Below are 27,961 nucleotides of genomic sequence, written 5' to 3' on the forward strand. Positions count from 1 at the left end.
CCTTCCTCCTCCGCGCTGACAATCATGTCCTTACGTCTTACCCCATTGTTGCCAGTGAGAATGGCACAGACCACTCAGTGATGGCGTCAAGTGCCCTCTGTGTTTGACCGGGAAGCGACCCCATTAGGAATTCAGAGTTAGTTAAATCGTCAGCATACTTGACCGGTAACACAGATGACGGTAAGCAGGTGTCCAACGAGTTAATACAGATGACAAAGAGCAGTGGGGATAGCAGTCCACCCTGAGGCACACCTGCCAAAACATCATGTGGTTTAGACAGACAGGATCCCCATTTGACCCGTTGGGACCTGCCCTCCAGATAACTGCGTATGGATAACCACAGATCCCGCCTCACACCGAAGTCTGCCAGGGTTAGGAGTAGTTGACCGTGATTTATGGTATCGAATGCCCGGCAAGATGAAGATGAAAATGTACAATTACTGGTGTTATTTTTAGCGTCTAGTCATATGACAAGGCTGTACGTGACGGGACTATACAAGCCGGAGTCACCCACATCTGCTTGGAGAGCTGCCAAAGTTTTACAGGTGAGCAGATTTCACCTGTGACATGACAGAGCGTGTCCGCACGGAGCATCGGAATGAAGTGATCATGTTGTTGTTCTAACCGTGCCAAGAGCGCATACCATGACAACAAAGGGACAGAACTGTGTACACTAAACACTAGGCTTTAAAGTCCACAACGTAATCTTCTATCAGATCTTTTAGTGGCTGCTGCAAAACAGAATCAAATTGGCTACACAGTATCAAATTCACAAGAAAGGATCAAATTGACAAGACAGTATCAAATTGGCAGGGCAGTATCAAATTGACAAGACAGTATCAAATTGACAAGACAGTATCGGGTCGACAAGACAGCATCAATGTGGCAGGGCAGTATCAAATTGACAAGAAAGGATCAAATTGACAAGACAGTATCAAATTGGCAGGGCAGTGTCAAATTGACAAGACGGTATCAAATTGACAAGACAGTATCAAATTGACAAGACAGTATCAAATTGGCAGGGCAGCATCAAATTGACAAGACAGTATCAAATTGACAAGACAGTATCAAATTGGCAGGGCAGTATCAAATTGACAAGACGGTATCAAATTGACAAGACAGTATCAAATTGACAAGACAGTATTAAATTGGCAGGGCAGTATCAAATTGACAAGACAGTATCAAATTGACAAGACAGTATCAAAGTGGCAGGACAGTATCAAATTGACAGGGCAGTATCAAATTGACAAGACAGTATCAAATTGACAAGACAGTATCAAATTGGCAGGGCAGTATCAAATTGACAAGACAGTATCAAATTGACAAGACAGTATCAAATTGGCAGGGCAGTATCAAATTGACAAGACAGTATCAAATTGACAGGGCAGTATCAAATTGACAAGACAGTATCAAATTGACAGGGCAGTATCAAATTGACAGGGCAGTATCAAATCGGCAGGACAGTATCAAATCGGCAAAGTGGTATCAAATTGGCAAGACAGTATCTAATTGGCCAGACAGTATCAAGTCGACAAGACAGTATCAAAGTGGCAGGGCAGTATCAAATTGGTGATGGTGGCACTGTGGAACAGGCTTGTTGGTAGGCCTGATGACAGGATTACAAAGAAGATTTTCAAGTGGAACCTACGTATACGTAAATGAAGGCCCATGGAGCAAAAGTATGTACTGGACTTAATAAATTCAGTTAGGTCCACTAAAGTGTTAAAGTGTAAAGTGCTGGTGTTGCTTTCTAAAATACCATGTATTTTTTTAACTACAAAATCTATCAAATTTTGAGCTTCCATTAGGCCATGTTGATTTGATTACGTGGATGACATGCGCGTGCATGAGTTTTGTGCCGTTTCCAAAAAAAGTTTTCCACCATACTGTAAATCGTACAAAACAGTTACAAAATTAGCAAATATGTATCGCAAGTTGGAAAAAAATATTGGAAAACAATACCAATGTCCTAGAAATCAAACGAAAAAGACGATAAGGTAAAGAAAAAAATTGAAGACAAGATTATTCGCCATACCATACTCTGGCTCACCCCCCTCCCTCCACAAAAAAATCAGTTCTCGAAAACTTCTGTTTTAGCATGTGCAAGTACACAAATTCATTGAATCCTACGTTGTTGATGTGCCTGATATGCTATTGAGCATAGCAACGGGTAATACTTCAACCAAGGAGGTCATTTTCTTGTTTCAACCAACCCCGTAATGATATCGTTACAGTGTGTTAATCGAATTTGTGTACCTGCCATACCCGTAGTACGGTATAAAAGAGTATACTATTATAAACTAAGGGCCGGGAGGGGGCGAGAACTAACCTCCAAGCATGCAGATCTTTTGGTGGGGGTAAACAGAGTCTATACAAAACAAGAAGAAAATGTACAATTACTGGTGTTATTTTTAGCGTCTAGTCATATGACAAGGCTGTACGTGACGGGACTAAACAAGCCGGAGCCACCCACATCTGCTTGGAGAGCTGCCAAAGGTTTACAGGTGAGCAAATTTCACCTGTGACGTGACAGAGCGTGTCCGCACGGAGCGTCGGAATGAAGTGATCATACAGCATACATAAACTAGTCCGGAAATAGTTGCCGTTGGCACTTGGCTTTAGGGGGAGATTATAAGACTTATCTGTCTGGTATATATTGCACTTATTTGATGACTTTGACAGACTCTGCGGTGGATTATTGAGTAAGTCATGCGTACCGAACAGGTGATACCAAAGCGTTTACAGGATATTGTCCTTGCCGTATTCGACGAAGAGTTTCATACAGATTGTGGGAGTGAAAACATCGGTATCGCAAAGTAAATCGGGACTTACCTATGATATCACTGTTTATCGCCTACGGCAGCCATCACTTACCTGGCATTCATTATCATTATTGTAACTCATGAACTCATGATTTAGACAATTTGCAAACAGCCACCGCCATGTCATGTTTTCGCTCAATACAGACGCGGGATGCGCCGCATAACATCACACGGTAGGCAGACAAGTGTGCCCAGTTGCTGACACAACAGCCAATGCATGTGTTAGGCAGAGTATGTTTATCTGTAACAGGTTTTCTACGGCATTTCCTGTATGCATCGCAGCTACATACAAGCCAGGAAAAAAACGAAAACAGCTTTGGTGGTCATGAGGAAGGGCGCAACTTATAAAGAGCTTTGTGATACAAGTAGAAACATAAACATGCAAATATGGACATAAACAATTACGAGGGCTACAAAAATGAATAAATACAAGAATGACAAAACGTTAACTTGAAATTGCCTCCGATGTCACAAATTCAATTTCACCGGTAAAACTTTATGAGTCTTTATCAAGTAGACATCAACTCATTTTGCTGCTATTAGATTTCCCGCGCTTATTTTGACCGACCGAGGTGTTCGAAATAGAACAGGAGGGTTCGACGTGTTCGATCAGGAAAGGTCCATTATAAGCAGCCGAAGTTATAGGGCTGGGTAGGGAACTTGTTCTGTTCAGGTTGGGGGGCCTTCGAATTCCGTAATGAGTCGGGAGGTCGGCTGGTGGTCGGCTGGTGGTTGGCTGCTGTTTCTTTATGATCGGAACACGCTCCGGAAGTATTTCGGCACGGTTGGCAGAGGGTTAGGATGAAACGCTGTGTAGTTTGGGGCACATTCGTCTCCAAATTTTACCCGCGAAAACGCGCCAAACACTAACTGACGTATCCCCGAACACCAGCCAACAATGCCGGCCCTCTCAAACAACCACAAATGTTTCAAACATTTTGAAACTTTCGGCTGACTCGCCAAAGCAGAAGAAGTTAAATTGGGGGTGCGTATAAAATGACATATAACGTTCAGCTTACTTTGCTAACATGACGTCTGTGAGAGCGGTGCCGACAGGAGACGACGCTGAGCCGACGAAAGACGATGCCTAGCCGACGGGACAAAACGTCGAGCCGACAAGACACGTTGTCGAGCCGACGGGACAAGATGCCTAGCCAACGGGACACGAACTTGCCGACAAGACACGATGCGGATCCGAGAGGACGAGGGTCTCTCGTCCGTGACACCTCTCTGAGTCCACCTGTCTGCCCCCTGCCACGAGGCGGTCCTTTATAAACCTTTCTCCCACCTTCTTGCTTGAGCAGATGTCACGTTTTCTGGGAAGGGGATCTCAAGCCGACCACCAGCCGACTTGCAGGAAATGCCTCGCCCACTGATGGTCATGCTCGTGTACATGTATACATTAGGCCATGTTGATTTGATTATATGGATGACATCCTCCGGGAACCCCAAAATTGATGCGCGCGTGCGAATAAAAAAAAGTTTTGCAAAAAAAAAGTTGTTTTCATTATGAAATCTACGTGGTCATGAGGGTTGAACAAATGGGACAATATGGTTTGGCGAATAATCTAGTCTTCAAGTTCATTTCTTTACAACTTCGTCTTTTTTCGTTTGATTTTGGCATTCTACGACATTGGTATGGTTTTTTTGTAACTTACGGTATATTTTTGCTCATTTTGCAACTGTTTTGTACAATTTACAGTATGGTTGAAAACTTTTTTTTTTTTTGAAACGGCCGAAAATTCATGCGCGCGCGGATGTCATCCATATAATCAAATCAACATGGCCTTAGTCGGACAGGGGTGACTCCACAGGGCCGTGAGAATAGGGTAGGCCGGGTCATGTTGACGACAGTCGATCGCACAGGTATGTGACGTCATCGCACATGCGCGCCTGGTCCGGCAGTGACTCAGGGTTGGGGTTTTTTTCTCACCTAAGATCACGTGTACTGGGGGACAGTGCATCTGGGGACAGGTGCGCCGAGTGTTTCATCTTTCAGCGATCAGTGTTAAGTAAAGGTCACACGCAACTGTTACAGTAAACAGTCACTGTCATATTGTTTTGGCATTCCCGATTCGGTCGTGTTCATCCACACAACAAAAGAGCAGTCAGATGTCAGTGTGGGTCAGGTGCAGGAGGTTATTGAGACATTGCCCGAATCAATTCAACCGTCCAAAAATCCTATTCAAGTCTGAAGTGGGCGAGGCGACGAATCTCTAAGCAGATCTCTTGGTGGCTACAATACTGTATCAAATTGACAAGACAGTATAATATTTCAGACATCCCGGTAATAAGACACGTCAAAAAGCAGTTACTCAAGCAACTGAATAATATTTAGGAAACGGTCAGACGTTTCAGGTAGTATCCACTACCTTTCGTCAGTAACTGAGAGACCAGAGGAGAAATGCAGGTTTATAAGCACAACCTATTGATTGATTATGCAATGTAGTGAAGACAATTGTTTTGAAAGTCCAAAAGGATACAAAAGTTAAACAAGTCGAGACAAAAATCATATCCAGTTGATTCCAAAATCATATCCAGTTGCTTGAGTAAACTGCTTTTTGGCGTAAAGCAGATAGTGACCCAAATTGGAGATCTTGAAAGCAGTTCTGAACCCAAAACCACAACCAAGACTAGAACAGACGAGAGGTAGGTAAAAAAACCTAAGTAGTAGCCATACTCTCACAGAACCCGGGCTTTTGGCGGGAATGCGCGAGTTGGCCTGTTGCCTGGTTCATTTTAATCATACTGCAGTGTGGTTCACTTAGCAGAGGTCATTATTAGAGGTTATTTTTAGCAGAATGTGCCTGTTCATTAGATTTTTTTCGATTTTAATAGATTATTCTTGTCTATAAGATTTTTTTTCTGTACTGGGTGGATGTTTTGCAAGGTGATCACTGAACCGACTAACGGAACGCCTGTCCATAGCAATTTGCAACCCACTTTGTATTTTACATCACGAGACACATTTTAACGTCATATGGTAAACCCAAGACAAGGACTGCGAAGGATGGCAGTAGATACACATCTGGCACGGACTTTTTTTTGTATTCTAACATATAATCACAAGACGTGGTGACGGCACACTCAAGTTTTTTCAACCTATATTAATGCCACCACCAACTTAGGGGACATATGCAATACTCATTTTCACCTGGGCGAAGAGAGGAAAGTCGTGTAAAGTGCCTTTCCCAAGGACACAAAGTCGGTGGCATGTAAGGACTCGAACCCGGGACCTCTAGGTTCCGAGTTGAGCACTCTGCCGCTCCGCCACACGACCCCACGACGTTTGGCACGGACGTTTGTTTACTAGTAAACCCAGATGAAGTTACACATGCACTTGCTTCACTCATTTAGATAATATCAGGAGAGTCGTAATAAAGAAGCTCTTTCATCCTTCTTCTCTATTGTTTCCACAACAAGAACCGCGCCATTTTAAATCAGACAAGACATGCATCAATAACGGAATGCGCCGCATAACATCACACTTGTTTAATGATGTTCACCTTCACTTAACTTTCAAATACCCCAAGTATGAAATTCCAGGCAGTTAGCATTATGGAATTATAACATTTTCTCATTAATTATGCAAATTAGGTGTTAATTTACATAATCAATATCTGCCTGTGTTTCTCTTGTTCTCAATTACATGAAAATCAGATATAATTTTTTTTATAAATGGTAGAAACGGAGTTTTCTGCACTGTATTGAGAGACAACTTTGTGGGTGACAATTACCTAAAATTTCAGAAAAAAATCTTTAGAAACAAAAAAGATATTACAGAATATATAGTGCTGGGGTCCGCTCGGACCCCAGGTGTACTGTTTAGGGTTAATATAAGACTCTCACTGATGGAGATCAATTGATAAAATTAATTTAAATGAGGATCTTTTTGAAAAAAACAATGAGAAACATTGATAATTCGATCTAAACGTTAACATCATTTTGCGAAGGTATGAGATCGTGGATCTCGAGCTTGTTTTAGTAGGTAAGGCCACAGTAAGTACATTTTATGGATGACATCCTTTCGCAGATTCCAAATCTAATGCGAGCGGGCGAGAAGGTGGACCGAAAAAACAAGGTGCCTACATTTTCAAATTTTTACTCAATCATTGTACAAATGGTTTTGATTCAGTGGGAACATCACATATACACAGCCAACATCACATATCACTGCATCAAAGTTAGAAACAAAACGTTAAATCAGAGTCTTTTCTTGTCTCCACTATTCATAATTATCTGCCATCGACGTTCCGGCATGGCAACAGACATCTTTGCCCATTTTCGGCATGTTAACCACTGTCAGAAGGCAACAAAATTTCTTACTGTAAAAAAAATAAATGCGCGCTGATGTTATCGATAAAAATTACTTGCTGTGGCCTAATACAACTTTGCCTTCGCCGAGAGCAAATCTATGACAGAACACTATGAATTACATTTAATTTAGTTTATGTTTGCAACTGTTGAAATATTGCAAAACAGACCATCGAAACCGGTAGGAGCCAGTTTAATGGACAATCTTAGAGAATAAGTCATTGGATTATTGTAATAAGCAGACGCCAATACAACATGAAATTCTGGGACCTCACATGTCAACTGCAGAATCATGTTACAGGGTATCATGAAGCTATTCCATGACGCACTTGATTAAATCAAACTACGAGTAACATACAATAACATTTCAAATACTTTGAAGTAGTGTTTGATACGATCACTATTATTCATGGACATGTTTAATATTGGTATGTACAAGAAATATGTGGACTGGGATACAAGGTACTTGCCGGAGTTTTCTGTATATTTAAGGCCACACCAATTTAATTTCTTGGTTAACGGACTTTTCTAGAAAAATAATGGAGCGGGCGGGCGAAAAAATTAAAAAAATAAAAACATGCCTAGGCATCCTATTATGGCCGAAAATGGTACGATATGAGCCATGAAGTCAACACACCAGGCTGTTTCAAAATTTAAACAATGAATTTTGAACTTTTAATGATACCATTGCATTGAAAGATGGAATAACTGTAACAACTAGGGAAAAAAGGACTGTTTTCAACTGTTCAGGGCAAAATATGAGCATTTTGAAGTTGATTCTGATTTTTTTTGCGAATCAGAAACAAATGAAGCGGGCGAATCCGTTAAAGTAACCAAGAAATTAAATTGGTGTGGCCTAACGTGGAAATAATCCTCAACTTCACTCAGTTTTATTGAATGAGTTGAACGGGGAGGTGAGGGTGACAGTCCGGCACAGCGGCCCTCGGTGAGCGAAGCGGGAAGTGCGGAAAGTCGCCGTTGGTAGCTCCCTGAAAAACACGTGCGTCGTCAAATGTAGACATTGCTGACCAGCACGTCGGCAGAACGTACTGCGCCTGCGCAGAACCCTGCATTTTCATGATGGATTTTTGGTCAATGTTGCATCAGAATTTTGCCTGTTGCAGACGAAATCTTTTCCTACATAACATATGGAAACTACAGACGGAGTGTTAACCTTATATGCGCTAGTACGACCTTATATGGGACGTTCTGTCGAAGTGCTATGTACAATACATTACGGGTTTCGCGCAGGTGCAGTATGTTCTGCCGACGTGCTTTGCTGACCACATGTCTACATAGGATGGTTTCTATTATATAGTACGGGTGAAGTATATTGTTAGGCCTATGGAACACTTGTGACATATGTAATTGAGAACAACAAGAACATTGGCAGGTATTGATTATGTAAATGTAGACCTAATTTGCATAATTAATGTCAAATTGCTACAATTTTATAGTGGTAACTGCTGGGAATACTTAGTTCAGTGAAGATGAACATTACTGAGCATAATTTATTCAAATCAGGACCTCATTTGCATAATTTATGAGGAAAGCTAGAATAGCCTATTTTATAAAATAATCCTATCATTTGGTGGAGAATATGATTAACTGATATTGTATAAATGTGTATGTAAATGAGCTCGTATAATTTGCATAAATTGCAAAACATGTATAATAACTCAGTTTGGACGGTTAACATTACTTGGCAAAGGTATGTCTACCTATGGCATGTCTACCTAAAGGTATGTAAGAGGTCGTCATATAACCAACAATATCTTACCTCTTCCATACTAAATAATAAGGATTTCACCTAAGGATTACCTGTACGTAGTACGCATGCTTGTGGCAAATGGTGACTCGGGGTCATGTATGACGTCCACGTTGACCTCGGCCGTCTCTCGGGGGACGAAGCCGGCGTACCCGGGACAGGGCCGGAGTCTGGGGACGGCGTAGTCAGGACAGCCGCGCACACTGAGACGAACCAGCAAAAAACATGTGTCTCAAAATGCATCCTTACACCATACATGGTTGAACACCATTTTGTAGTAATGTAGTTTATATATACAACAACTAGAAAGGCAGAAGGGTTTGCGGAAAAACCTGTCCACCTTTCAGGCCAGGCTACAATAAGTCATGCAAAACAGAGTAGATAGCGCAAAATTCCTTCATGAATATCGTGATTTCTTTACGCAATATCTAAACAGTAATAGGCATGGTCAAGATTCGAACATTCTCAATGTCGTTACAAAATTCAAATTCAAACACACCGGACACTTTCCAACAGTTTAACTGTCCATGGTTGACAATCTTACGTCATGATGACGTCAGTGAAAAACATCAAATAGTAGATTTTCATTGACGTCATATTTATACTAATTATGAATCTCACTAGCTATCTAGTGTTGGTGGCTAATTTGTGGGGCAGCAAAGTAGCAGCACGTTGGCATGTTTAACAGACATACAGAGTAATCAAACATATAGATCACAAATGCGCCATTTTGATTCCGCCATTTTGAATTTTCTCAGGTACAAGCAGGACACAGTGTATGATGGCGGCGGTACGGTGGGGCAGATCGTCATGGCTGACGTCAACGGGGACGGCATACAGGAACGGGGAAGTCTTCGTCCCGGCTTACAACGATAACAAGAATTCGGAGATCTCATACCTCCATGAAATATATGAGTTTTTGCAAATGTTTTTACACAGTATATTACAGTACAGAACAAAATAACACAGGCTTTTGTTTTCAAACACACAGATACTTAGTGGCACATTTGGCCTGAAATATGTAGGTGCGCTGACCGCTGGTGTTTTGTTGCATAACCGGCACATCTGTTTTCCCTGAATTACAAAACCGGAAGCTCTGCTGCAGTACCAAGGTTAGCTACCAGGGGGCCCATATTTGACCTTGACCTTTGGCTTCCTAAGACCTACCAGCATACCAAATATCATCACAATCCATGAAGGCGTTCTGAAGTTGTGCTGACTACAAACAATACCTCCATTTTTCATGGAGTTAACAAAATCCTTGTGTACCTTGTCACCGTCAGACTAATACATTCTACCAAGTTTTTGTCAACTTGTTGTTTTCTTACTTGTAAATCTGTTGCGTATATTCACCCAGCGACAAGCGTCTTTGATAGGGTAGCTGCTATGAAAATTCATATTTGGATCAAAGACTTTCCTAGCTACCGATTATGTTGTGTTTCCGTCATACACAGACTAATAAGTTGCAATATGGCAAAGCAAGCGGCTTGTAAAATCTTTAGCCTCCTAAAAATGCTTCTGTTCTTTCCCGACGCCGTTGTTATGGCCATTCTCATTGGCTGGTTCTTGCTGAGCATAACAGAGACTTACCAATCAAAACGCGTGACAGGTTGCGTGATCGGCTGGGATCAGAGCGCTGTTGCGCACCCTGGAGGGAACACGGCTGCTTTCTGTGCTGTAAAGGTAACACTTTTTACAAAACCATCTTGTAATGTGGTAATATAGCCTTCTGTTGTAGCTCATTGCTATCAATAGTATGGTGTGTTAACCTTCTATAATGGCGATAAAGCTGATGGCAAAAGTCTCTTTGTTGCTGCTTATGCAGCTGCTAGTGCCATGTGTGTACGCAGGTAGCTGGCAGAGCTGCCATGAAGTGTCCGTGGCAAAGTGTGGTGTAGGCGACAGCCGTAGCGGTGGCCATGAGTACCGGTACGACATTGGACCGTACCGGTACAAGTGGACCAAGTACCCACACGAAGCATCAAGCTACAATGGGCCCTTTAAAACAGTTGCTTTGAGTCAGGTGTTCCAGTCCTGTCAGGTCTGCTCTAACGAAACAAGGCCTACCCAGGGGGGTCCCACTCTGAACCCCTCGCTGCAGTCGAGAACCAACATCATGATCGTTGACAACAACGTCGGCACGCTTGGCACTGACAAGGCAGAGATCCTCTCTCAGATCCCATGTGGTAGAAGGTGCAGGTTGTGGTTTGTGGGTTGTAACCTAACGACAATAGAGGTAGGGGCGTTTGCTAAGTTGCCACAGGTATCTACCCTGGTCATCTGGCGGAGCAATGTCCAGACTCTGAAGAACGGCACGTTTGCTGGGATGGAGGGCCTCGAGTATCTGCTGATGTTGGAGAACAACCTGACACATCTGGAGGTAACGAGGTTTAACAAATAACACACATTGACATCCCGTTTGTTATTGACTCATCTCGAAGTAGATATTTTAACGATAAGGCAGATAAGTGTCATAATATGATTCTTTTTGTGTTGTGTTGTAAAATTGTCGTATAAATGAAGTTTATGTTCAACAATATGCAATGCTTCAAATCGAACTCCATCGTTCTTAATTCTGCAAATGTTTGCTACAGGATGGCTGCTTCCATGGGCTGCCCAGGTTGTCCTACCTCGTCCTGGTGGACAACCAAATCCTGACGCTGACGCCTGGCACGTTCCTGGGGTTGGAGCCGCGCTGGTTTGACGTAAGTGCCAATCACATCACTAACGTAGCACCGGGGACCCTGCAGGCGATCAAGCCCGTAGAATATGTCCGCTTTGCGCAGAACAAACTGCGCTCAATCGACGCGGCGATGTTCCACGGGCTTGAGCGGCTGGGGGTCCTGAACTTGGAGGGTAACAAAATCTCCCACATTGCTTACGGCGCGTTCCACGCAAACACGAAACTGCATGCCCTAAACCTTGCAGATAACAGGCTGACCTTCCTGCCTGGTGGTTGGTTCAAATCATCATTTCCAAGCGATCTCGTCGTGTATGGAAATGGTGTTGCCGCCATTGCGCTGGAAGGTAGGGGGTTGTTTCACAAAAAAATCTGCATGAGCAATCGCCCGCGCTGTACGTGTGCCAATGATTGGCTGTACGAAAACGGGGGCGGGACCAACCCGAAGTACAAGCAGCGCTATAGACGTGTCATAAGGGCAGCAAGCTGTCCCGCCTTGGCACTGATGCGAAACCTCTCCGGGCCAGTCGACTATCCCAGCGACACACTACCCTGCCCACCACCGCTAGTGGAGATCGTTACAGCCGAACGCATTGCCGATCACAAGTACAGGGCCGTGGGCAGGGTGTACTGGGAGCAGTTGCCCCAAGTGTCCTGGACCTTCCCTCCAAACGACTCACGACACTCGCTCGACATGACGTACGACAAAGACACGACCACACACGACAGTCTCGCGACTGGTAACCTAACCGTGAGAGTGGTGACCGACCTAAAGGCTGAGGGTTGGGTGAAATGTAAGGGACCAGAAAAACTGTTTGGGGAAACAGGAAATCACAGCCTGTGTTCTAACTACATGGGGAGGTCCAGCTTCACCCTTTGGCTTGAGACCGCCGAGCCCTTGTCCTTTGGGAACACCACTTGTACGGCTTCTTCGGAAACTGGCTCCGACACTGCCGTCTTCGCGGCGAGCGCGCGCGCACACTCTGACACGACAACACTACAAGCGACAGAGCTCCCACACACAAACACGACACCACACTCAGCCAGTATCCCCTCTACACCACTGTCCACAAGCACAAGTCATGATGGCCACGACGATAGTATGTGCAGCACATTGTACAAATGGTACAAGGTGTTGGCAGTTTCTGGCTGGTTGATGGCTGTCGTTGAGTGGCCGGCGATTTTGCTCTGTGCCTGGTGTGTGGTCAGGGGTAGCAAAGCCCCAGGTAACGGCGCAGGTCCACCTCGCAATGGCGATCAGGTCAACGCCTGCTCTAGGTGGCCTTTGTCAGGTGGCAACTCGGATGGCTCAGTGATCAGTCCTTACGCTGAGGGGCGTTTTGAGGATCACGACAGCTCGGGTGTCTCGGTGATCAGCCCCTACGCTGAGGGTGGTTTTCAGGACCACCCTGATTTGCGCAGGGCCGGTTCGTCTCGCTCAGAAGCCGTCCCGTACGGCCAGGCCAAGCTTGGCGCAGCGTACGCAGCCCGCCCCCGCGCGCAGACCCACCCCGTGCCGTCCCGCCCGTACAACACCGAGCGCCCCCGTCAGACACCAAACAGGGAAAGGGCCGTCGTGGCTGGCTATGGCCAAAACGGCAGCGATAAGTCTGGTGGCAAAAACTGCTACCAGCACCCAGTCATTCTGCCCAACCAGCAGGGTGCAACAAAGGCCCCCGCCTACCAGCAGAATGCCGGCTCCGGTCTGAGCACCGACAAGGCAGCTTGCTACAACTCCCCTTCCCTGTCGGGTGCCACAAAGTCCCCCGCCTACCCGCAGAATGCCAGCGGCGCTCTGCGCTCTGACAAGGGAGCTTGCTACAACTCCCCATCTCTGGCCAGACACATCTAGACCGTACCCTGCCCTAGCCTGGTATCCAAGCCCGTGTAAGCTGCATGCCAAGGATGAAAATTGCGGGGAGGACGTAAGAGATTTGGCAGCTAAAATAGGTCTGGATACCAGGCTATCATTGTCCAGCCACAGCTCATATGACCAGCATGACCGTAGCAATGTAGTCTGCAACTCCACAGAGTCAATTACTACGAACTTGCACTGTAGTGAGCCCCATATTTAATTCTTTTACACTCTCTCCGAACAATATTTCAATTAAATTCTCCGCAAACATTGGGGGAGGGGGGCTTTAAATGTTATGGACACAGACAATAACCTTTGCCTTAAATTTGGTCTGATAAACGATTACATATTAAAAGGACCATACATATTATTTGTAGTGAATTTAAACTTTAAATGAAAGTGCCAATATGCCAAAAGAATATTTATGTAACAAAATGAAAGAGAAATGACATTGTCTGGTAATATTCTAATCTGTTTATGATGAAATTGGAAATAAAGAGGAAATGCTAAAAAAATTCTTGCTTTGTGTATATTACCTTCTTTCTACATGTTTTCATTCTTTTTCAGGTTCTCTTTTTGTTGTTGATTTTTCTTTGCTTCCCATTCATGCGTTTTATTATTAAAGCTTTGGCTAGCACTCCATATTTTTCTCTTCAGTTTTGGCTAAATTTCTGCTAAAATGTTTTCACGACTGCACAGAAATTTCTTGGTATGATAAAAAAGTTACAGAGCTAACATTTGGGGTTTTAACAAGACAACATAAGAAGTCATAGAAGCATTGTAAAATTAAATATTAGGGTTTTGTAAACGACATGGTAAACATTGCAGTTTTGAGATTGGCAGAATCATGCATAAATTCATCTCTTAAAATTCTATACAGCGCTGGTATACTGGGCTGAAAAAACAACAGAAATTTGCTATTTACTGCAAAATTTGGAAACTGAATGCATGCGGAGACTAAAGTGTATACTGCTAGTACTACAATCTCATTGAAATGTTAGCTCCTAAAACTCCTAAAATTTTGACCAAAATTGCAGAGATTCCTGTTAAATAAACTATAGCCTGGATGCTGTCCTGTTTATGATTATGTGCTGCGTACTTAGATGTTTTTTTTTTTTTCAAATTTCTCAGGACAGTATCTAGGCTGCAGCAGGTACTACTATATAATGTACATCCTATTCTAAAGACTTTCTTCTAAAATTTGTACTGACAGTACACCACCAAATTTTTTTTTCTTATTTTTCTTATTTTCTTATGTTGAGAAATATATTCTTGCCAGGGGGATTTTCAAGAAAATTCAAGAAACATTCTTTGAAGATTTTGTATGTTGATTCTTACACAAAGAATTTTATTCTTCTTTTTTCTTAAGAGAAGAAAATATTTCTACTATCATGCTCACCAACAAGAATTTCTAGATTTCAAGAAACTTTACGGTATTTTTTTCTGCTACAAGAAATCTTTTCTTGTATACAGAATGGTTTTCTTGCTTCAAGAACAGATCAAGAAATAGTTTCTTGTGGACAGAATCGTTTTCTTGCTACAGCAAGAAAACTCAAGAAACATGTTTCTTGAATTTTCTTTCTTTATACCGGGATTCTTTAATTCCTTGCTACAAGATATATTTTCTTTGTACAAGGAAAAACAAGAAAAAGCATTTTTGGTAGTGTATAGTACGTAGCCTTTGGAAACCAGGAAGGAGGATAATTTGGCCTCTGCCTTAAAAACCCTGTTTCATGTATGAAATTATCAGGTCAAACGGCTCTCTAAGAAATTAAATGCCTCTTATTTCAAATTGCTTACAAAATACATTTTATACTCCTTTCTGGTTCAAATTAAGAAGATATAAACAATATGTAAGTAATGGATAGTCCTGGTGGTGCCAAAGCCTTTGTAAAATATTGTCTATAACAATAATTAACCATGACCATTCTCTGAAAAATTATATCATAGCATTCATGAGCTATTCTAACATAAGCATCATAAGTAAATAATTTGAAAATCATAGCATTGTCTAAAAAGGACTGAAGACAAGCATCCGAGTGTATGGACTGAAACCCAGAAGCATACAAGAAGCCCCTAGGACTCGAACCCAGGACCGTCTGATCCACAGCCATGCTGCAGGCATATGGTCACTACGTATTGGGGGTATTCTTGCTTGCTGTGCATGTGGCATTTACTGTTTCAAGTAGAGAAGTTATAGTCATTTTTGAATGACTATAACTTAAAAGATGGCGGGGTCATGAGGCAAGCAATTATACTAGAAAAAGAACGCAGGCAATTGAATACATAAATGTAACAATCGATGTCATTCGCCAGACCCAATGTTTTGCACCAATACAGGCTTTGTTTACAAACCTGCTATTTTAAACAAAATCAAGAAATCTGTATATGATATGACTCTCCGTACTGCGTGTGCAGGTGCATATGTATCATACATGGGTGTCTAAGCACAACAAAAACCATGAAATGTTGTGTGGACCGTTTTAAATACAGTTCCGTAATCCATTCATATATATGAGGAAAAGCGAATTATTTTTCTGCAAAACAAAACGCTTCTCATGTGCAAGAATCATGAACTGTTCAGTTAACTCTCACATTACTGTTCCTCCTCCAGTCTACTTTTACAACACTATTGTCTGGGATCAAGTTAGCATTAGGGTTGCATAGATAAACTTCAGCAACTACAAAACAGGGCTCCTAGGGTGCGACCATTACTTACACACCAACTGGAACCATACTGCACAACTTTACTGGACCCCAGAATATGCATCTATACCGTACTGGCCCCACGCGAATTAAATCAGTGGTACCGGCAGAGAATCCATCTCAGGGTCATTGATTAATTGAGCATAGCTTGTGGGTTTTTTCAAGGCCGAGAATTGCATGATCGGGCCCTCCCCACATCTTGTGGCGTTTTTACACACCTATATTATGGCTATAACATGGGTATCCCCATCACTTCTGAGGGGAGAGGTGCTCCCTAATCGGTTGATGAAAAAGTAGCGAATTTTCATGTAAATACTAAGAGGTGCAGGCACCGAAAGGAGGAGGAGCGCCCGCCTTACAACATTTTTTAATATAGTTACAACCAACAGCCAAACCGACAGGTTTTTTTCAGCCCACACAGGGGCGTACCCGAGGGAGTCATGCACTCAAATAGCGGCCTATAAACACACGCACTGACACGTACAGATTTTCTTTTTTTTTCCCCGTACCAATCCACAGTGGAACTCCTTACCCTGCCCGGTAGTTACGGCTTCCAATGTTGAGTCGTTCCGGGCCGGGCTGGCGGCCTGCCCGCCTTAGCCTTGACCTCTCTCCCCCCCTAACGGCACCCCTCGCGGGGTTATTTGGGGGTATTAAAGACGAAGAGAAAACCCTAAATTTGAACATTTTGGGAGAGGTTCTAGGATTTGGGGGAGAGGGGGAGCACCCTTGCTCCATTGCTTGGGGAGAGCCCTGCTATAAGAAGAGAGGGTTACTCTGACAGAATACACGGCTCAGAGCTAGCCTGGTTACCAAACCTATTATAGCTCCCGAGTCCTACATTCTCTCCGCAAATAGCTATTTTAGAGGATGTAGGACTCGGGAGCTATAATAGGTTTGGTAACCAGGCTACGTCAGAACACAGAGGGGGCTACAACTGCCGAAAGGCCATCTACAATTCATACACCTTTCATGTACTAGTGCAGCCCTATGGAACCCTCTTCTTAATGCTATAAACACCTCTAAACCAGGAATGTGGTTCACACAATAGCTATTTGTGTTGCTTTTATCATTTTTCAGGCAAAATGATGTATTTTCCATGATTTCCTGGTGCATCTTTTCCCCGATTTGTTATACAGGTATTTCCTTTGCTTGTTTCATGTGCCCCACCATCTTATGGTGTAATTTGACGTACTTCGGTTACTTTTTGTCTTAGAATGATAGCTTTTTTGTGATTTCATGACATTCTATATCTGTATCGGTATAGCCGGTATAATAGCCTGGTATCCAGTCTGATCGTGGTCGGGACCACAAAAGCTCTGTCCCGCCCGCCTCACATAGGTTTCCCGGTGTGTATTTCACGAGAGATTGATTAGCCCTCCATAGCCTGGATGCCAGACCCAAAGCACACTGGACACAAAATATCTCAATGAGCCTGCCCTCCACGGGGAAACCAAATCCCCAAGCATACTGTCTCTTATTAGCGTAACACTCCTACCGGGACGGTCTGTTGCACTGGGCGGGGGAAGCTATTAGAGCCCCGGGAGACACAACCTGCCTGAACACCACAACACCCCCAATCACATTAGACTGGATACCAGGCTACCGGTATAACCGCCCTTCGGCGTAATACACCAGTCAATACGTTGTGTATGACTGTACGTTCTATTATCGTGCATGTATTCCCACAGAACCAAGCAGCGATATATGGTTCATATGTAGTAACAAACGTCATAAAACTAAGTAAATACCATTAGTATTGTGAATTGCTGTTATGTGTATTGCAGAAGTGAATAACTTTGAACAAATTTGATGCTAAATAATACAATATTGCAAAGACATGCAGTCTTCAACTGTGAAAACGATTCACTCAGTGATAGTGCAATATTAGCATAACATGAGTTATATACATGATTTACTGTATGTTAATTATTACTTGTGAAAAGAAAATTGCATAATAGCTGTTAGGCTTGGAAGATCTTGGAATGATCACAGGATAAGAACTAAACGCTTTAGAAACAGCGCTTTACCCTACATGGTCAAGTTACTGAATAACTCATAACCTACAGATACATAGCGGAACGGAGTGTCCTCTGAAACGGCAATGTAAAAGTGATTTGTTGCTAATGTTGTTACATGTACAACACTTTCTTACTGAACTGTTATTACTGCATAATGTGACGTTTTGATACATGCATATTGACTGTCAAACCATTTACAACTCCAGAACTGCGTAGTGTCTAAAGCAGAGGAATAATTTATAACTAAATAAATTTAGCAATGTGTAATGATGTGCAATAATGTTTTTAACAATACCTTTCGATAGCATATTTTTATGATATTTTGTGTTGACCACAGAGCAATTCAGGCATCCAGTAAGGTTGCCTGCGATTCTGTTGTCTGAGCGTATTGTGTATGTTTGAGGTTCTAAGTGAAATAGACAATTCTACTAGGGTTTTGGTTAGTAGCTCAAATTGGCACCACCAGACATAGGCGACTAGAAGGTTTTGATGTAGTAACAATAAGGCGACTAGAAGGTTTTGATGTAGTAACAATAAAATGTCTAAGTGTTGTAAACACTCGGCGTTGGGCTGTTTTATGGCATTCTGGATGGACTACGTTTGAAAGTATGGTGAGTGAGTGAGTGAGTGAGTGAGTGAGTGAGTGAGTGAGTGAGTGAGTGAGTGAGTGAGTGAGTGAGTGAGTGAGTGAGTGAATTAGTGAGTGAGTGGGTGAGTGAGAAGGTGAGTGGGGGAGTGAGTGAGTGAGTGAGTAGGTGAGTGAGTGAGTGAGTGAGTAGGTGAGTGAGTGAGTGAGTGATTAAGTGAGTGAGTGAGTGAGTGAGTGAGTGAGTGAGTGAGTGAGTGGGTGAGTAGGTGAGTGAGTGGGTGAGTGAGTGAGTGAGTAGGTGAGAGTGGGTAAGTGAGTGAGTGAGTGAGTGAGTAGGTGAGTGAGTGAGTGAGTGATTAAGTGAGTGATTGAGTGAGTGAGTGAGTGGGTGAGTGAGTGGGTAAGTGAGTGATTGAGTGAGTGAGTAGGTGAGTGAGTGAGTGAGTGAGTGAGTGGGTGAGTGAGTGAGTGATTAAGTGAGTGATTGAGTGAGTGAGCTAGTGAGTGAGTGGGTGAGTGAGTGGGTAAGTGAGTGAGTGAGTGAGTGAGTGAGTGAGTGAGAGAGTGAGTGAGTAGGTGAGTGAGTGGGTACGTGAGTGAGTGATTGAGTGAGTGCACGTGAGTGGGTGAGTGATTGAGTTGGTGATTGATTGAGTGAGTGAGTGAACGAGTGATTGAGTGAGTGAGTGATTGAGTGAGTGAGTGATTGAGTGAGTGATTGAGTGGGTGATTGAGTGAGTGAGTGAGTGAGTGACTTAAGGAAATAATGATTTTTAATGTGGGCACTGGGCAGAAGATATAGCTCCTATATATGACATTTTAAATGGTTGCTTTTTATGCTTGATTGCTGAAAATTTCACTGTTATCATAACAGTCAAATTTTTAGCAATCAAGCATAAAAAGCAACCAAAAAGCATATCATATATACTCGTAGGAGCTATATTTTCTACCCAGTGCCCACATTTCGAAAAGAAAAGGGTACGCTTTCTGTACAACCGAAAACCAAGGAGTGCTTTTAGCCTCTTTGCGAAAACATCATAATACAAACAGATTTCGCACACCGTTTGTTTACAATGAGGGACTACAATCTGAATCCACACTGCCATTCACCAGTTTCCCATCCCCAGAATGCAATGCGAAAACAGGGGGCTAAACTCATTTGCATAGGACAGGAAGGCATCGGAATGATCCTGTTGACGTTAAACAGCTTGTTTTTCAGTGTGTTTTGAGGTGTTGGGGCATTTTATGCTCAAGGTTAATTAAATTACTATGGGTTGAATCTGGCAACAAATAAAGAATGAATTTTTTGAATGAATTGTTTGTAACGTTATAGTGGTAACGCTATATGATGCTGTAACGTTACAAACCACATGTTCCATGTTGAAAAGAACACAAAAACTTCATTCTCTATTTGTTTTCAGATTCGATCCTTACTAATTTAATTAATGTTGAGTATAAAATGCCCTACCACCTCAAAACATAGTAAAGAACAAGCTGTTTAACGTAACCAGGATCATTCCGATGCCTTCCTCCTGTAATATGCAAATGAGGTTTAGACCCCCTGTTTTCATTAAGCATTCTGGTGAATGCTGAAAATGCAAGTAAACAACAGTCTGAGCTGAGGCACAGACTAATAAAGTGTGAGTGAAAATTGTTTGATGAAAAAAAACAAGTTGACGATGCTTGCTATTCCAATGTGACATTTTTGGGTAGCTTTCATGTTGCTCTGCGAGGTAGTGAGGAAGGCTTTCAAATACCGCCACTTTATAATATACTAGTAGTCGCCTGTTCAACTACTGCTACACTTTAGACTTTGTAAGGCCCCAGCAACTAATTTTTATTATCTTGAAAGTTCATCTGTGTTGGTAGAAGTCATTATGCAGCAAGTTTAAATTTTCCAACACAAGAAATTGGACTCACCCCAATTTTCAAAGTAAGAATCCTGGACTCAGAACCGGATTTCTTTGCACGAGGGATTAAAGAGGCCATCTACATCAGGGCATTAAAACCATCCCTCAATAGAGACCGGGGGCGCCACAGACTTTCTACAACCTATGATCCACTGCTCACGGAGTCACGTGTGTTATCTGCGTGACGTCACGGAAGCGGTGGATTGTTCATTCCTTGGCAAAGACTGGAGTTGTACAGTCAAAAATTTGGTGAGTCCAATTTGTTGTGTTGGAAATTACAGTTTAAACTTGCTGCGTAATAAGTAATTTTTATGGATGACATCAGCGCGCGCATTAATACAACGAATGTGTAGGCATTGTAATCTAAATAGGATAGAGGATGAGGAACACTTTGTATTAGAATGTAGTTTATACAACGAAGAGAGAGCTGAGCTTTATAAACTATTGCCATGTATGTTTCCCCATTTCATACATCTTAGCAACACAGATAAGTTCATATTTCTAATGGCTTTACACAAACCTTCGATTATAAAACACATCTGTACTTATATCTACATCGTTACTAAGAAGCGAGAAGAAGCCAAATTATCGTAATTATGTCCATAGTACATGGAATTAGCACTAGCTTGTACATTGTATATATTCATTGCAAACTGTAGTGTCTTTTCTGTGACCTGTACTGAACCCAGTGGGTATTTGCGTACAATAAAGGTCTTCATTCATTCATTCAATAAGTAATTTCTATGGATGACATCAGCGCGCGCATTAATTTTCACATTTACCTGGCCTGGCCGGTAGCCTGTCTGCATCCATGACAGCGGTTAGTTGTTCCTGCGTCCCCCGTGCGCCTGCGCAGTTGTTTTGGGTCCCAAACGCCAGTTAGATTCTGCCAGTTGATGCACTTGATGTCATGACGGCACGGTCGGTACTTCACCATGTCTGTATGCTCCTCAAATGTCGTCTTTGGAGGGCAAACCTGAGGTATGCAGAGAGGGGTAGAGAAACGCTGAAATTAGTGTTCAGGGCAGACAGTACTATTAGATCTGGTCATAGGAACACATGCTTAAATACACTATTAGAAGTCCTCATGAAAGTACTTGCCCATACCTCAAATCTCAATTTTTTTTCTGCACCAAGTAGCCACAAGGGTCTGATTCCCAAAAATAGAAAGGAAACAGGGGGTAAACCATCTCAAATTCCCGCCACAGCTGATAATAGTAACAAAACCTCAACCTAATTTTTCATGGTATCCATCCGCCTGGCCAGACAAGACCTAACCACTCACATCTCTCACTACGTCCACTAAACTGGGGAAATAAACAAAACCTGACTCAAGTAGGGAAGTTTAGACCCTATACCTGTGCCTTCCAGCCCAAAAATCTCCAAAATGGACCAAAACTTTCAAGAGACAGGTTTATAAGCACAAAATATTGTTTGATATGCAGATGAAGTGAATACACATTTTTGGGAAGTCGAAAAGGGAACAAAAGTAAGACAAGTCTAGATGAGATAAAGCAAATTAGTCAGAAAGCTCACTTTATTTCTACGTGCGGTCTGCGGATTCACCACCCGTACGTGCGAGTACGGGCGTACGATTACATAAGACGCACGTGTGAGTACGGCCTCCTTACGGTAAAGTTGCAATCGCACAGAGATCGTACGTTGTAATCACGTACAACTAACTTACCACTTGCGCAACGTACGATGCACGCAACCGCTCACGGTCAGACGTGGCGTGCAGACCACACTCTTACACCTTGCGCAACCGTGCGAGTGACGTGCGTAGACGCCACTCCCTTCGCATGTGTACGTTTTCAGAAAAAAAAACGTAGCAGACATGGCCTCCCAAAAAAACGTATACGTACGGACAAAAAGCACGCACGGCGGGTTGTGACCGGGGCTTAAATGGTGGTTGCTCTAGAGGTATCTCTGGATCCGGAAGACTGCCACTCTCCCTCCCCTAACGGTCAGTAGAACCTGTACCTGTTGCTGTGCGGCGGTGGATCCTTCTCCGGCCTGTCTGTAGGAGGTGGTCCATTGCAAGTCTGTGCTTAAGCGGTTCAGAACATCCGGCGGGATTTTGCTGGTCGACTCCGCTATATCAGGTAAGATGTTCGATGACTGGACAAGTTTCGGTAACACACTCACAGCCTCATGAGGTGGGATGGAATTTACTATCGGCTTGGAGTCCAGGTATCTGCAGACGTAAGACGAAAACATTTGAGAGGAAAGTGTAGTTTGGATGTCGTTCTAGTCAAATACCATCCGCTTCGTTTATTCCCTAACAGAGCCGACCGCTAGACGTAATTATGTTCCTTTTAGATTAGATTATGGCATGTTGAAGTTAACATACAGAAACGTGCTACCTTTATGTAAATTCTCCATTAGGCCACAACAAGTCATTTTTATGGATGACATCCTCCGCAGACTTCAAATCTAATGCGAGCCGAAAAAAACAAGGTTCCTACATTTAAACTTTTGACTCAATCAATCATTGTAAAATGGTTTTGATTCAGTGGGAACATCACATATACACAGCCAGTATCACATATCACTGCATCAAAGTAAGAAACAAAACGTTAAATCAGAGTCTTTTCTTGTCTCCTCTCTTCATCGTTATCTGCCAGCCACCTTCCGGCATGGAAACAGTCATCTTTGCCCATTTTCGGCATGTTGACCACTGTCAGAAGGCAACAAAATTTCTTTTTTTTTTTTTTAATCAAGCGAAAATTAATGCGCGTGCTGATGTCATCCATAAAAATGACTTGCTGTGGCCTTACTAACCTGTGTGTGTTCACGTCAGTTGTACCGAGCCCCACACATACAGGCCGTTCCCGTGTCAGGCGGCGTCTGGGCCCGGGCGGCACCACACAGTCGGTGTCAGGCCGAGTCACTCCCCGCACTAAAGACGGTAAATCTCGGTACAGAATGGGAGGCAGAGAAACGGCATTCGTACGAGTGTAAACCTGGGAATATGTAGTCAGGTAGGGCAGGTCTGACCTGACTGCTCTGGGTGCCATTTTAACCGCCGGAAAAGACTTACATGTAGCTCAAACCCGCGCATACACGTACAGTTAGCGTGAAATAAGTTTGGAATGAAACCAACAAAGCCGTTCTAGAACTAATCGTCATAAAAGCCTAGAAGCCATGCGCCAGAGCTGTTCTATAGAATATCTCAAAGACTAAAAAAAGGTCACCATTTGCAAGCAAATGCGGAATGTTTCCCCACACAGGGTCTAGCTTAACATTACCAAGCATATTGTTCGCCATCACGTGCCCAGTTCACTGGTCAGGTAACACTACAGCTTCAACATACATACGTGTGCAGTTGAGTAGCTTTTGATTTCTTGAGATTTTAAAGCAGAAAGAAGATTTCTGTGAAAAGTTAAGTTCAGTTTTACTATGCTAATCACATTTTAACCTAAATCTAAACACGTCCCAAGTACAGGTTTAAGCTTCCGCACGTGACATGTGCGTTTCAATTTAGTTTTATAGAGCTTCTTTTTGGACAGGTATCGCCAACAAACAAATTGATATTTTATTGCCCTTTCTTTCCACGACTTCTCGGGTCATACTGTTCACGCGCACACACACACACACACACACACACACACACACACACACACACACACACACACACACACACACACACCACAACTCATTGGTGACAGCTAGTATTGTTACACAAGATTCCGACTACTGTAAAATAATCAGGATCGAACCGAATAGATAGCGATCCGAATTGATCCTGACTAATTTTTCACAGTGGGAACGCTCCCGATCCGGTTCGATTCTTCTTGATCTGGCTTTCCAACAATCCGCCTCGCGAGGTGGATCGAATCCGGATCGAGCGAGTCAAGCCGGCAAGTTTTCTGTGTTAAGCTTTGGTCCCAATCGAAAAAGGGGGCCCTGACGGGTAGTTCCCGGGCTGTTTTTTGGCACTTCCGGGCGGAACACCTGTTGTGTCCCAAACTGTGACCGTCCCATTCCGTGCCTGAGCGGACACAGAGCGGGACACAGCCTGACTGTCCAGAACCGTGCCCGGAAGTGCTGTCAATCATAGTGATTGGCGGGACATTCTTTAAGGTACCCACATACCAAAAATCATGATGATCCGTCAATCGGTTCTTGAGTTATCGTCCTTCGAATATTTTTTCAACGAATGCTTCTGCAGTTCCAGAACAAGCCGCTAGGGGGTCGAAACCCATGTCACTTCTTCCCCAGCCAAAGAGCTACTACCATCCAAATTTAGTTACCCTACCATGTCCAGATCACGAGATATCAAAACCGGAAGTTCAGCTGCAGTACCATAACAAGCCGCAAAGGGGGCCAAAATCTAATCATTTTGAGGTCTCATCAAGACCTACCCACCTACCAAATATCAATACAATCCATTTAAGCGTCCACAGACGGACACACACACACACATACACGAACGCCTCTGAAAACATAACCTTCTTGGCTAAGGTACTATCCATGAGAGGCCAGGTCAGAACACAGCTCAGATCAGCACCAGATTATGTGCCAGCCAAAGTGCTGACGAACTACAGCAGATCTAAACAGATCTCAACAATAAGGTACTGTCCAAGAGGGCAAAACTAAATTTCCATACTCGGACATACGTTTTAAAAAGGCTTGGCTAGTGTCGTAACGAATAGATCTAAACCATGCAAAATGTCATTAATTGACTTCCGCTAGTACTTAAAAAAGCTCTTCGAACAGCCTGTAGAACAAGTTTAGGGTTGGACAAAATTCCGGACTGCTATATATTTGACATTCAGAATTATATACTGGGGTATATTGCGAGGTTTATACTACATAGCAGCCATTATCACCTTGCTAGATATATAGAGGCTATTAGTGAAGCTTCTTTGTTTAGCATAATCAATATACCGCCTTGAAGTATAAAACACCCGTTTTGTAGAAGACCGGACTGTAAGGTGCGAATCAGTCACACCTACTCTTTCAGATAAGTCCGTTTGGTTTTTTTGACGTGCTTGAGGTGTGCTTCTCCTCAAATTAACGACGGACCTCCGGCTTTTTTTTACGTCTCTTGCGAGAGGACGTTCTTAACCGAAGCTGGGTACTCATTGTACAAAACTGATTTCCCTGCACTTAATAACTATCCCACAAACACACAAACTACTCACACTCAAACACACACACACCGCTCACACACAAAACACACAAACACGTACCACATGCACACATACGCACACACGCGCGCGCGCGCACACACACACACACACACACACACACACACACACAAACTACTCACACTCAAACACACACACACCGCTCACACACAAAACACAAAAACCACACACACACACCACAAACACACACATACCACTCACACACATACGCCCGCACCACTCTCTCTCTCTCACACACACACACACGCACACACACACACACACGCAAATAGAGCAAGCGAATACTACTACTGGGGATGGCACCCAGGCTAAAACACAACAGGGTTCATTCCAAGAACATTAATATCAGTCCACATTAATATTTACCTACACCCCTGTGTCGCAACATCTAAAAAAATAACTACTTTCATCTCTTTTAGTTACGACATTCAGAAACGCAAGCTATCCGCTATTCTGGAAAATAAGTCTACGATATGCCGAAGGTCAGCTTGTTTACGTGATCAGTGAAAAGGGCTCTCCACTACGAAGTAGACGGCACGATATTCTGCTTTTTTTGTATAATTATTATTATTATTAATAACAATAGTTTATACTGCAACATCAACAGGCTTGGTTTTATCATAGTCCAGCAGTAAAATAATACGGAAATACACACTAATACGTTGTAAGTCACCCGTGTTGGTTATGCATGTAAACAACCAAATTTCTAGAAAATTAGTTATTATTCATAAAAGACCAGGTTAGAACGGAGCTCAGGTCAGCCCCAGATTATGCCCCAGCCAAAGTGCTGGCTGGCTGGAGAGTTTAGACTACATCAAGTTTAAACAGCGAACAGACAGATATCCACAATGATGGCTGACCCACGGGAGACTCTAGAGGGGGAAGAAATAGAGATGTCAGTCCTCCAAGGGGGCTTCAACCGCCAGGATCCAGAGGTACCGCCGCCTCTTCCCCCCAAGCAGTCCCGGCAGGACCCGTCCTGTCGCCCCAAACAGACCTGGACGGACCCGTCCTGTCGCCCCAAACAGACTGGTCACTCCGGACAAATTCCGGAGAATCCGACTCCCCGCGCTAGACGGAGAGGTGGAAGAAAGACCCGGAAGGAGCCGTCCCGTCCGCCTGATCAGACTCTCGAGCTACCGACTCGTTCCACCGAACAGGCTTCGGGCGAAACTTCCCTTCCACCCGAACAGAGCCCAGGCCCGTCTCGTCGCTTCGGACGGAGAGGTGGAAGAAGGGCCTGGAAGGTTGGTAGACTTCGTCCATAATTGTCATAATCGTGTTATACAAATGTATAAAGAGAGCGAAATGTGGATAACTCTTTTAATAATATGTTCAATTTTTTTTATTCATCAAACTCAATGATTTTGAATATTTTAATGAATGGTCAGGTTACATCTGACATTCAACTTTTAACTCCAATCCATATCACGGCTATATATTGTATGGTTTCGATGTCCTACGAAGTAAATAAATAAACCGTTCGTTCCAGGTACCGATCGCGTACCAGGTACCGATCGCGACTCGTCACAAGGACGAGACCCCGGTGAAACCGCCTCGTCCCCCCGAACAGGCTCCAGACGAACCATCGGTGACGCCGATCCGCCCCAAACAGAGAGACGGAAAAACGGCAGGCGTGTACCGGCACAGGCTACGGGAGGAAGACCTCGTCAAAGCTGCCGCTGAACCCAATGTACAGGGCAGATCTAGATCTGCCGTCAGGTCAGTTTTAATTCTTACATTACATGTGCAGAACTAGATAGAGCACCGCCAACCTAGAAATGACAACATATACCCCCCACCCCACCCTGTCTGTTTGGTCCACAAATCAGCTACAACCGACAAACACGACCCTATCAATTATTTTTTTATTATTTTTATTGTCATTTTGCACATAAAAAGTAACAGTATAAAATGAATTATATACACGCAAATATATGCTGGAGAGCCCAAGAAACCTGAAGGTTTGTCTAGTGGACTCTCCCAAATCCTATTGATTTTACGATCTCTTATTTACATACATTTATTACATTTACATTTAACTTGCAATATATTAAGGGACAAGCAAACAAATTAACTCAAAATAGGTACAAGATAATATAAAGTTAACACGGCGAATTAGATATCCAAACAATAAAGT

The 27,961-nt window shown here is 43.2% G+C and overlaps 3 protein-coding genes across 3 annotated transcripts in view; 2 read left to right on the forward strand and 1 right to left on the reverse strand.

Annotated features, from left to right (window-relative positions):
* Positions 1–9,453, reverse strand: part of LOC109461565 (thyroid peroxidase-like) — a 25,175-nt gene extending 15,722 nt beyond the window's left edge. The window contains exons 1-2 of the mRNA XM_019757942.1: positions 9,449–9,453; positions 8,958–9,107 (exon numbers count right to left, since the gene is read on the reverse strand). Of these exons, the coding sequence (XP_019613501.1) occupies positions 8,958–9,107; positions 9,449–9,453 (155 nt within the window). The remainder of the gene's footprint in view (positions 1–8,957; positions 9,108–9,448) is intronic.
* Positions 9,454–10,589: 1,136 nt separating this feature from the next.
* On the forward strand, positions 10,590–13,436 carry LOC109461566. Its single transcript, XM_019757943.1, has 2 exons — positions 10,590–11,284; positions 11,499–13,436. The coding sequence occupies exons 1-2, from the start codon at positions 10,682–10,684 to the stop codon at positions 13,434–13,436; spliced, it is 2,541 nt and encodes an 846-aa protein (XP_019613502.1). The 5' UTR covers positions 10,590–10,681.
* Positions 13,437–26,672: 13,236 nt separating this feature from the next.
* The window catches only part of LOC109461567 (proline-rich receptor-like protein kinase PERK10), a 1,681-nt gene continuing 392 nt past the window's right edge, over positions 26,673–27,961 (forward strand). Inside the window, exons 1-2 of the mRNA XM_019757944.1 lie at positions 26,673–27,068; positions 27,314–27,543. Of these exons, the coding sequence (XP_019613503.1) occupies positions 26,673–27,068; positions 27,314–27,543 (626 nt within the window). The remainder of the gene's footprint in view (positions 27,069–27,313; positions 27,544–27,961) is intronic.

The sequence above is a fragment of the Branchiostoma belcheri genome, unplaced genomic scaffold, assembly GCF_001625305.1.
Source record: "Branchiostoma belcheri isolate BF01 breed outbred unplaced genomic scaffold, Haploidv18h27 scaffold94, whole genome shotgun sequence".
In the NCBI taxonomy this organism is placed as follows: domain Eukaryota; kingdom Metazoa; phylum Chordata; class Leptocardii; order Amphioxiformes; family Branchiostomatidae; genus Branchiostoma; species Branchiostoma belcheri.